Raw genomic sequence first — 12,011 nt, 5'->3', positions numbered from 1 at the left:
AGAAGAAAACTACTGGAAATTTTTGTAATTGCTTTAATGTAGGAATTATTCGTAGAAATTAAATAAGGAATCACCATCGGAATTGAAAACTTTGACTATGCCATTTATATCTACAGTATTTTAATAACACCATTCGATTGATTTAAATAACTAGTTAACAGTTACAAGTATATAGACTTTGTATGTACTATACAGAAACCTTACTTGGAACTAGAAGAAAACTTTATAATCTTTTTTATAAAAAAATGATTGAGAGATGGTTGGATGCAATAGGTTTATATGTGTCACTAAATTAATAATAGTTTCAGAAAATATAAAAATTTTGATGAAGTGGTGTGTGACACTAGTATCCATATTTAAGGCAAGAACGTATTTTAGATGAATTAAACTATTATATGTACATAGTGACACAACATAAATCACTGCATAAATTCTCTTGTGCACCACTTGCGGTGATGATAGCTGCGTGATTATGTATGAAGTGCTGATCGATTTATTTATGCTTTGACACCACCTATTGTTTGCTTTTTAAGGCATCATCGTATACCAGATGGTTCGATATCGTCACTCTCATCACAGGAGACTTTTAATTGTTGGGGTATGATTTATACTTCCTATTGATAAGAAGGCACGGTGGTCCAGAGGCCACCCCGGTGGGGTTGCAAGGGGTAGCACCCCGGCCACCAGAAGGCTTTTATAGTTTGGGCCCGTATTTTATTGGTAGTTTGGGCTTGAGCCCATGAATAACCGCTGTCTATCTATAATCTCTTTCTTTTATAATTAAGAGTAGTGACAGAGAGGTCGGATATGCTAATTATAGTGAAATCCTCTACTGAATGTAGCGCCCTCATTTAGAAGTGAACCAAAATAAAATATTTGGTCTCGATTTCTCTTTCTCACATCTATTCTCTATTTCCTTGTGTGCCTAATCATAACACTAATGACCAACCAGAGCTTATCCGCGATTGCAGTACATTTTATCGTAATTCCTATGCGTGCTATAGCATGCAAAATCCTATAAAAGGATACGACTGATGGGCGCACTTCATTCTTGTTTGATCCAATTGCCACCAGCCTCCCGAAGAACGGTTACTCGTGGGATTGAAGAAGCTCTCCTCGCCGCGTATCTTGATTCGGGGGTCGTGCCCTTTCGTAGAATTATGGTAAGATGGATAGGACTCTGCTCTATTCTTTGTTTGTTTAGGCATTTATACTCTTCAAGGAGAAGCAAAGTTCGTGCGCATAAAAGTAATGCTGAGTGTTCCTCTTGCAGTTCCTCGTGGCAGGGCAAGTTTCTTCCCTTGAATCTTCTTTCAATTTGCAGGAGCATCTTTCTTGTCGTTTGAGTGATCATCTTACCTTCGATATCTGTTTTATTGTTAAAAGCTGTCAAACTTAAAGATCATCAGTTTGCCATTGTTGACTCGTAGGAACTGAATGCCGTGAGGGTTGCATGGTAGTGTGACTTATGTCCACGAGAAGAACAATGAGAATGTCGTCCAAGCAGTAAATACTATTATAAAGCAGTTTCCGCTTTCGCTACATATTAATCTTGGCAACTGAAAATTCAACAGAAAAGAAAGAAACCCACACCTTATGATCCCCTCTGCCTGATTGAGCTGCGATGTAAGTCGCGATTCGCTCAAAAACGGGTTCAAACACAAAAGAAATCATTTAACAGTCTTGTCCCTAACTAAAAACAGCAAAGTGAAGATTCACCTCCTCTCTTTTCTCCAAAGAATTCTAGATATTTCTTGGGGGAGTGAGTCACTAGAATGATGTAAAGGGAGGGAACCACCAATCTCTAAAATAAAAGAGAAGAAGTGGACCCAACTCCACCCACCTTTCTAGAAAACAGCACTGTAACTTGACCTTATTCAGAACGAGTTTAAGCCTAATAAAGTAGCCAGAGGAGTGAGACTCAACAAGAACGCAAAAAGAAACAAAACTGCAAATAACAGAAACTACACTTATGATGCTTCCATGAATTTAACTCAAGATTAACTTACATTAATCTGACTGAATCCAGCTGGAGTTGTACAAGGAAGCAGTGAAGAAGTGCTTCAGATTCCCCAAGCCCACTGCTAAGTGTGCGGGGATGTATTTTTTTTTTTTTTGGCTAAATGCGGGGATGTATTTGTTTGGCCTAAGGAATGATTTGTCGCCCGACCAAAAGGAGATGTATTCTGTCCAAAGAGAGACGCGGCCTGTCCAAAGTAGAAGTGCTCTGTCCGCAAGCGCAGCCACTCTGCCAAAGGACGGCGTAGTAGACGAAAATAATGGGGAGGACTGAGAGGTTAAACCGGAGCCAAACGGAGTGCACGCCATAGTTGCAGAACTGAAATTCGATAGCCATGAACCGAATGCAGAGGGGCCAGATGTAGAAAAAATGCATGAAGATGAATTGGCACCAAATGCAAGAGTTTGAGTTGATCCAAACAAGTGATGTGTAGTTGACGCTGTTGAAGAACCGAAGGGTGAAATGCTAGGTGGAGGCGAGGATCCAAACCCTGCACTGCCAAAGGGTGTAGAAGCAAATGGATTGAAGGCTCTGGTGGAAGCAAACGGAGATGATTGACCAAAGGCTGGTGAAGGAGTTGAAAGAGGAGCACCGAAGCCAATAGCGCCAGCAGACTGACCAGCAGGATTTGGACCACCTGAGAATTATGCCAAGTAAGCATACGGTCAATGCAGCTAAAGCCAAAACTTATATAGAACATATTAAGGCCTGCACCTTTATCTCCCTATTGATAATCCTCCCATCTAAGCTCCTCATGGCTCTTATCCTTATATGCAGGCATTGCCAATAGTGACTCTAACTTATTAGCTGGCTCAATTCCACTGCCACTATCTGCCTCAGTTGTTGGTGTGTATGGAACCACTCTACTTCCCCCACGTTGACCTCCAAAAGGTGACTGTCCAAAACCACTACTTCCAGAAGTTGGTGTTGTGGCCAGGGCTCTTGCATGACAGATAATGTGAAAAGACCAAATTTTCCAATGAGGTGTTGTAGCCTGAGCTCCTGCATGACAAATATTGCAAAAAGACCAAATTTTCGAATGAGCCAGTACAGTGCAATGGCTATAATAGCAAACCACGAGATAAAATCTAATAGATTGCAGGTTGGATATTCCAAGTGGAAAAGGGGAAGACAACAGTAGTCCAAAACATTCCTGAAGCAAAATGAATTCATTTTACAAGACCCACCAATTTGGTTCTCAAAAGGGAATGATGTAGGTCCAAATGGACTGTCACCAAATGTAGAGATTGATTGGCCAAATACAGGAGATGAGCCAAAACTGAAGGATGGACAACTGGAAGCCCCAAAAGCAGGCACACTTGAGGCTCCAAAAGCTGGAGTACTGGAACTGAAGGATGGAATACTAGAAGCCCCAAAAGCAGGTATGGCTGAGGCACCAAAAGCTGGAGTAAATGAAGCACCAAATGGATTGGAGGTTATAGTGGAAGCAAAAGGATATGATTGACCAAATGCTGGTGAAGGAGCGGAAGGTGGTGCACCGAAGCCAACAAAGACTGCAGACCGACCAGCAGAATCGGTCCCCTGCGAATTATGCCAGGTAAGCATACAGTCAATGCAGCTAAAGCCAAAACTTAGATGGAAGGAACAATCTGAGGGCCACACCTTTATCTCCCGATCGATAATCCTCCCATCTAAGCTCGTCATGGCTCTTATCCTCATACACAGGCATTGCCAATAGTGACTCTAGCTTACCAGCTTGTTGAGCCCCCCTGCCACTATCTGCCTCAGTTGTCGGTGTGTATGGTGCCACTCTACTTCCCCCACCTTGACCTCCAAAAGGTGATTGCCCAAAACCACTACATCCAAAAGTTGGCGTCGGGGCTCCTGCATGACAAATAATGAGAAAATATCAAATTTTTTGATGAGCTAGTACACTGCAATGGCTAAAATAGTAAACCGTGACATAAAATTTAATCGATCACTTTTTTTTTTGCAGGTTTGATATTCCGAGTGGAAAAGGGGAAGACAATAGTAGTCCAAAACATTCCTCAAGTAAAATGAATTCATTTTACAAGACCTACCAATTTCGAATCGAAAAGGGGATGATGCAGGTCTAAACGGACTGCCACCAAATGCACTGGTTGATTGGCCAAAAGCAGGAGAAGAGCCAAAACCAAAGGATGGACTACTAGAAGCCCCAAAAGTAGGCTTACTTGAGGCACCAAAATCTGTTGCACTTGAAGTGAAGGATGGACTACTAGAAGTCCCAAAAGTAGGCTTACTTGAGGCACCACAAGCTGGAGTACATGAAGCAGCAAAAACTGGAGTACTGAAACTTAAGGATGGACTACTCAAAGCACCAAAAGGTGGAGTACTCGAAGCACCGAAAGCTGGAGTGCTTGAACTGAAGGATGGAGTATTAGAAGCCCCAAAATCAGGCATACTTGAGGCACCAAAAGCTGAAGTACTTGAACTGAAGGATGGACTCCTAGAAGTCCCAAAAGCAGGCATACTTGAGGCACCAAAAGCTGGAGTACATGAAGCACCAAAAGCTAGAGTACTAGAGCTGAAAGATGGAGTATTAGACGTCCCAGAAGCAGGCATACTTGAGGCACCAAAGACTGGAGTACTTGAAGTATCACAAGCTGGAGTACTTAAACTGAAGGCTGGACTGCCAGAAGCCCCAAAAGCAGGCATACTTGAGGCACCAAAAGCTAGAGTACTTGAAGCACTGAAAACTGGAGTACTTGAACTGAAGGATGGACTACTAGAAGCCCCAAAAGCAGGCATAGTTGAGGCATCAAAAGCTGGAGTAATGGAACTAAATGATGGACTACTAGAAGCCCCAAAAGCAGGCATACTTGGGGCACCAAAAGCTGGAGTACTCGGAGCACTAAAAACTGGAGTATTGGAATTGAAGGATTGACTACTAGAAGCACCAAAAACTGGAGTACTGGAAGCACCGAAGGCTGGGGCACTTGAAGTACCAAAAGCTGGGTTAGTTGATGCACCAAAAGCAGGGGTACTTGAAGCACCAAATAAAGGAGTACTGGATGTGCCAAACGCAAGGGTACTTGAAGATCCAAAAAGTGGTGAACTGGAAGTCCCAAATGCTCTTCCGGTGCCGAATATTAGGGCAGTTGATGAGCCAAATGCAGTTCCCCTGCTACCAAATGGAGGAGTGGCAGTTGAATCAAAGGCATGAGTGCTTGTAGCGCCAAAGGCAGGAGTGCTTACTTGTCCAAAGGCAGGAGCAGTAGCTCCAAATAGAGGGGTACTGGTAGAATCAAAGGCAGGAGTGCTAGTACAACCAAATGCTGACTGACTTGATGCACCAAAGGTTGGGGAGGAAACAAAAACACTGCTCCCAAATGCTGGCTGTGTTGGCTGACTTGTGCTTCCAAAAGGACTTGTTTGAGTGGTCGAACCAATCCCACCAAAAACAGGCTTTTGTCCAAAAAGAGAAGATCCTGTTAAAAAAGAAGACTATTAGTGAAGAAAAACTCTCAGCTTGTAAACCAGAAAAATGGATAAACAATTGCAATTGTACATTGAAAAGAATAAACATCCAAATTTGACTACTATTTCAGCGAGGAATATAACTCTTAAAGTAAATAGCCAGGTGACTGACTATTGGAGCAGAGTTACGGAAAGCAAATTGTCACTAAAATGCATACTTACACCAAAGAAAGGTAAAAGGATTATCTTATCAGTGGGGAGGTTGCATTGATCGAATGAAGCAACTAAAGTACTATATCAACGCCTTTTAAGATAACTAGCATCAGCCAATATTAGGCAAGGTGTCATGTGAAGCAGGCGGTTGCAGTCAAATTTATTTTGGTAAAGCTCAAGGCTTGCTACGGTTAGTTGCTAATCAACTCTAGAGCTGAATTATATATCTTGACACAACACAATCGGAGTTAACCAAACAACTATCTCTTGACATTCTAATCTACACAAGTGTTCAGTAACCACTGTGGATAAAAGGAAAACAAAGCCATCAACCAATAATTTGCAACGGTCCAATTCTGACAACTTAACATTCTTTCAAGTCAAATCTTCTCAAAAATAAAAAATAAAAACCTTATGCTCCAATAAAAACTCAACAAGAGTTTCTTCGCCTTGAACCCATTTAGGAATAACACTATTCCACACTTTGCAAGCTTGAAGCCCTCGTTTGTACTGAATAAATTATCTTCATTATGAGTGTTTTCCAACTTTCACAACAGCATTAGCTAACATGGAGTTTGTACATGCCAGAATTCTTTTACCGGCTGTGCTTTAACTATATCTTTTCCTCGACTTTAGATCAAATGTTCTCATGATATAAAAAAGCCTATGACACAATGAACTTGGCAAAAGGAAACTTAGAAGCATATCATACAATGAACATAGAAAAGGAAATTATATGTTGTACTTAGTTAGAATGACACAAATGGAAACTGTTCGACTTGCGTCCAAAGACCACAACCTATAAATCTGATCACATTCGGTGGATTTAGCTATACTTTTGCACCCATCATAACTTGAATTCAAGAGTTTCGACCATCACATCACTAAATGTTTAGCCACATTTTTAGGGGAATCGTCAAAGCAAATCACATGCCCAAATCATCCTAGACAAGTTCTCATCTTGATTGCGCTCATTTCATGCATAGGTACATAAAACAAAAGAAACATGCCTGCCCTCCTTCTGACTTTCCTTGAGCTTATGTGTCATTTTGCGTTCCTTGACCATAATTCAAGTTGCTTGCCTTTTGGCTTCTGCTGTGCTGGAATTGCAATTTAATTACCATCATTCTCGCCTCTCAATTTGCCAAGCAGAGAAAACTAAGTTATAGAACAAAGTTCAACATACTCGTCAATTTGTCCCATGATCTGTCTGAAAACTAGGCCATCAAAATCCAATTCCAAATATTCTTCCCATATCAAAGAAACAATGAGCGCCGTATCAAATGCCTATCTATATGCTCACTTTCAGACGTTCCTCATGATCAGGAGGGTAACAACTGGTCACTTACCACCAAAACCTGAGGAAGAGCTTCCAGAAGCGGGTGTTGAAGTTCCAAAAGATGGTGAAGATGAAGCACCGAAGGCAGGCATAGTGGAAAAAGGCGAAGAGGGTTGAGTAGCAGAAAAAACACCAGTTGAAGTTCCACCGAACATGGACCTCCCCGTTAGAGTTCCAAAGACTGATTGGGACTCAAATGGACTGCTAGATGATTGCCCAAAAAGCTGTAGAAAGCGTTCAAGATTGACATACCAAAGAAGGTGACACCGAAAGACATTATAAAGCAAGACAAGCATACATACTTAACGAGAAAGAAATTCAAGTTCCAACTTTTAATTTTACCGACAACACATCAAGAAAGTAACATGTTTCGAGATTTTTTATTTTTCAATTTACCTTAAAGACATCTCTAATCTGAAACTTTCCAGCTTCCTCAGAAATTGAAAGGCCGTGGTCCAAAGAACTTTTAAGATGCCGAATCATTATCGTACGCGTACTATATCGATCATGTCTCTGAGGACTGGTGATTCAACATCTCACTATCTTCCACTAAAAAGATGTATCTTTCTTTTAATTTTCTCTTCAGTGTCATGTCATGCAGATTGATTCCCCTTATACATTTGATCGTATTTCTTTCTTGTTTTTTTCATGTGAAGAACTCTAAGACTGCGAATGATAATCATTATATTTTTATTTTTCTGTTCCAGAAACAAGTTTGGAATAGAAATTCATTTGATAACGCAATTTCATTTTTTAATTTTTGAAACAAATTTTGATTTCAAAAATAGGTTTGGAACATAAAAGAATAGTAAAAAATTTCTACTTTTCTATTTCTAGAACAAAAATGAGAAATAAAAATTCTTCTCATCGCTCGCCCTCGCTACTAGCCGGTCGCCCACCCACCGACCGCCCATCGCCGCCCACTTGCCGGCCGACGCCGTTCGCCGTCTCCCGCCGCCGGCCACCATCTCCCATCGCCGGCCGCCTTCCTCCTACCGCTGTCGCTCGCCACCGCCCACTGTGGGCTGCCACCCGCCGGCCACCGCCTCCTGCTGTCCGTCTCCCACCGCTGCCCTCCTCTCACCACCGGCGGTCGCCCGCCTCTTGCCGTTGCCCGACACCAACTGCCTCAAGCTACCGTCCTCCGCACTCGCCACGTCGCCGTCCGCCGCTGCCTCCCCCATTGTCCGTCGCTCATCGTTTGCTACCACCGTCCGCCCTCCTTCCGTCGCCACCCTCCTTCCGTCGCCGCCCCCCTCCCGCCACCGGCCATCGCCCGCCTCCCGCCACTACTCGACGCCGGCCGCCTCCAACCATCGACCTCCGCACTGGTCGCGTCGCCGTCTACCGCCTGCCGCCGCTTCCCCTCGCCGTCCGTCGCCCGCCGTTTGCTGCCACTGTCCACCGTCCACTTGCCGACCACCCAAGAGAGAGAAATTTTGTGCCGTTATCAAATAAATTTTTGTTTCGGGAAGAAAAATTTTGTGTCATTATCAAACGTGTTTTTTTGCTCAGAAACTCGTCCAGGAACAGAAATAGAAATTTCTGGCCAGAAATTGATTTTTGAAACAGAATAATTGACATTCGCAGCCTAAGTATTCATGCAACTAATTAGTTCTTTATTAATGCTTTGAATTTATTATTATCATTCTCATATTTCAAATTACCTTTCTATTGTGCTAGTCCACCGTTCATGTGGCGAGAAACTGGCTCGACAGTCACAAAAACTTGGAGAGTGTGTAAGCCGCGAAAACGGCACCTCAAGATTCATAATCAGAAAACTAGAACATGGTAATTGAGAAAAAGGATTTGCATACCTAATTTAGAATTTATCGTTCTTAATGCGGAATAGCCACAATTGTGAGCTCAAGTACTTCTCTTCTATTACGTCCGTATCACTTGCTTAATGAAACTGCTCCTCGAATTAGGTTCTTGTGAGATTATTTTAAAGGAGAGACTTTAAGTACTATTTATAGAGTTTTAGCTACAAACCCTCTCATGACAGGTGGGGTTCTACTCGACCCACATCAGTCAACCCTATATTATACTAATTAAGAATTTTTATATCTTACTTTATCAGACCAACCCGGTAAAACGGTAAATTTCAATCTTAATTAATACAGTCCATATCAGAAAAACTCTTACAGAGCGATTTCACAATAATAGACGCATGATGGGAATGGGGTCGTATGTTCTAATGGACGACTTTGCACAAATGTTAGAGCAATGGCTTTCATCTAGGTACAAACTGAAGAAGAAAGATCTTAAGCAATAACCTTTTTATTTCTCGTGCACCTATTTTCTTCGCCTATTTTTCCAATCTTCAAGATTTAATAATTTGATACTTGTCAACCGAATGGGTATGCGACCAGAGGGCCTCATCCACTGTGTAGGGTACAACATATCATGGTAAGTTTATGAAGGGGACTATAGTCACGCTAAACCAAGTCGTTCTATTTATTTGTCTGGGACTACAAAAGTATTTGAATTTGTTTAATGTTATTCAATAAGCTTATATTGTTTTGCTAGTAAACAAAATTGGCATAACTTATACTTTTTGGCATTAGATTTCTCATCTGGGCGGAGAGATGATGCTTTTGCTTAAGCTTGCCTGATATAATTAGGTTTTGCTTAAGCTTGCCTGCTGATACATTTTCAGGTTCTTCAATTTTTCCTAGTAATTAATTTACTACGTTGATTATTATGCGTTATCTTTATTCCTTATGCACCATGCATGATGATTTTCACATGTTAGTGGTTTGGGATAATAAAATTGCCCAAGATTGCATACAAAATGTTTTAGTAAAAAGAAAATGTGCTGAAAGGGCGTTAATCTAGTGTAATCATATCTCCATATTCTGAATGTCTAGTTCGCAGAAATAAGATGGTCTCCCACATCTTGCTTGGGTTTCTAACCGGCCCGTAACCGGTTAGTGGCGATAACTTACTTATAATAATTGATTGAACTAAGAAACTAAGTTGCAATTGAGAGTAGGGGTGATCGGTTCCAGGATGAGTCAGTTCTAGACCTGGAACCTGAAACCGACCCTGTTATAACTGGTTCCTAGTTTTTGGAGCCTGAAACTTACCATGTTTGCCCTGGACCCTGTTTTGGAACATATCCTGCTTTTTCGGTCCGATTACAAGGTCTACCCGAGAACCCTTTTTGTTTGTTCCTTTTCTTGGTTTTATTTTTTCGGGGTAGAAAATAGGAAAACTTATAACTCAAATCAAAGGTTATAAGTTTGACTATGCAAATAATCTTAAGTATTCATACAAAAGCATATTATCTTAGTCCTAATAATTTAATGGACGTGATAAAATAGCAGGGGTTCCAGTTCAATATGTAGTTTCTTCATTACAGAACAAAAATTTCAAGAAAAAGGAAATTGCTCCCTATAATGCTTACAAGCCTTTAAGTTAGACTATCTGTAAATAATGATCACCTCCCTCATCCTTTATGATAGAATGTTTTGAATTTTGGCCGTATAAAATTACAAATGGAACTCCATATAAAATTTATTCTAAAACCGGTCAGGATGGGTTTTCACTTGAAACCGAAAACCGGACCGGTTCTAACCGGTTCCCAACAAATGGAACTGGTTCCTGGACCTCTTTTTCGAGTGGGCCGGTCTGGTTTCCAGGTAAACCCGGTCCAGTTGCACACCCCTAATTGAGAGTGTCTAAGCGTAGGTGCCACCTTGAAAGAGAGACCAATTGGCACCCGCTTCAGCTTTCCCTCACTGATTCACCTTGGGAGGATCAGGACATGCACTGCTTTCTTGATATCAAGATCGACCAAAACGAAAGAGTCTTCATCTCTCAGAAGAACCTCCTAAAGAAATTCAAAATAAACTATTGCGAAACGGTTGCAAAACCACTCGTGACAAATGAGAACTACTAAAAGAAGACGGGGCAGAAAAAGTTGACGCTTCCCTTTATAGAATCCTTATTGGCAATCTATTTATCTCAATGCTACAAGGCCAAATATCATGTACACAAATAGTATACTATCATGGTACATGCTAAATCCAAGCCAAATTCATTTTGGAGTTGCCAAAAAGATTCTCAAATATTTACGAGGAACAATAGACTATGGCATTCAGTATCGGCCAAGTGCAAGCGCCAAGCTCCTTGGTTACACAGATAGCGATTGGGCGGGCTTAGATGACAATAGAAGGAGTACTACTGACTATGCACTCGCACTGGGTTTTGGAACATTTAAATGAGCATCCAAAAAAACAAGTCTCATGGCGCAACCCTCTTGAAGCGGGGACACGTTCTGGTATGTGTTATCTCGAGGTGAGTGGACGGATTAGCAAATAAGTATGGACGGTTCCTCTTATGAGACGACGCTAGCATTTAGTTTGGATTATCTCAAACCATAGTGATTGCGACTTTGACTAACTCAGTCAATTATGAAAAAATTTCTTCTTTTAGGAGTGGTTGCTAACCTATTGGAGGCCGATTAGAGGCCAAGCAAAATGTGGGCTCGCCTCGCTTTGTACCCTTGCTTGCTCGCCTAGATCGCCGGCCTCCCTTGCTCGCCTCGCCTGGTTGTTCTCTTCGCTCACCTACTTTGTTCCCTTCGCTCACCTCGCATCTCTCTCCGCAAGTTTCTCTCTCTCTCTCGCTCTCTCTCTCTCTCTCTCTCTCTCTCTCTCTCTCTCTCTCTCTCTCTCTCTCTCTCTCTCTCTCTCTCTCTCTCTCTCTCTCTCTCTCTCTCTCTCTCTCTCTCTCTCTCTCCCCGGTGGATCTGCTTTCGCTTTGCTCTGGTCTCTCATTCTTGTTTCTTTGATTTCCTACTTTGGTTTGTTAAGAAATGTTGCCAATTAGTTGAAAACCGTTGTAGGGATTAGTAATAGTTCAGCAATAGTTGGGGAAATCATTGTTGGGTCAGCAATAGTTTTGAGATATCAATCAGTTAGCTGAAAATAAGGGGGAGCCAAATCATAAGAAGCAAAATCTTTAGGGCCATTGTTGAACCAATTGGAACTCAAAGCCGTAAACGAGTGACAA

General features: G+C 41.7%; 1 protein-coding gene across 1 annotated transcript; it reads right to left on the bottom strand.

The window, feature by feature from the left end:
- Positions 1-2,517: 2,517 nt before the first annotated feature.
- Positions 2,518-7,248, bottom strand: LOC115675579 (nuclear pore complex protein NUP98A-like). Its single transcript, XM_056318216.1, has 6 exons — positions 7,003-7,248; positions 4,054-5,451; positions 3,642-3,862; positions 3,208-3,562; positions 2,735-3,022; positions 2,518-2,657 (listed from the first exon to the last, which is right to left on the bottom strand). Exons 1-5 carry the CDS (start codon positions 7,145-7,147, stop codon positions 2,745-2,747), a joined length of 2,397 nt encoding a protein of 798 aa, XP_056174191.1. The 5' UTR covers positions 7,148-7,248; the 3' UTR covers positions 2,518-2,657; positions 2,735-2,744.
- Between the last annotated feature and the right edge of the window lie 4,763 nt (positions 7,249-12,011).

The sequence above is a fragment of the Syzygium oleosum genome, unplaced genomic scaffold (assembly GCF_021117445.2).
Source record: "Syzygium oleosum isolate NSW1041296 unplaced genomic scaffold, Sole_v2.1 Sole_v2.15, whole genome shotgun sequence".
NCBI lineage: Eukaryota > Viridiplantae > Streptophyta > Magnoliopsida > Myrtales > Myrtaceae > Syzygium > Syzygium oleosum.
This window is presented reverse-complemented; position numbering and strand designations above follow the sequence as displayed.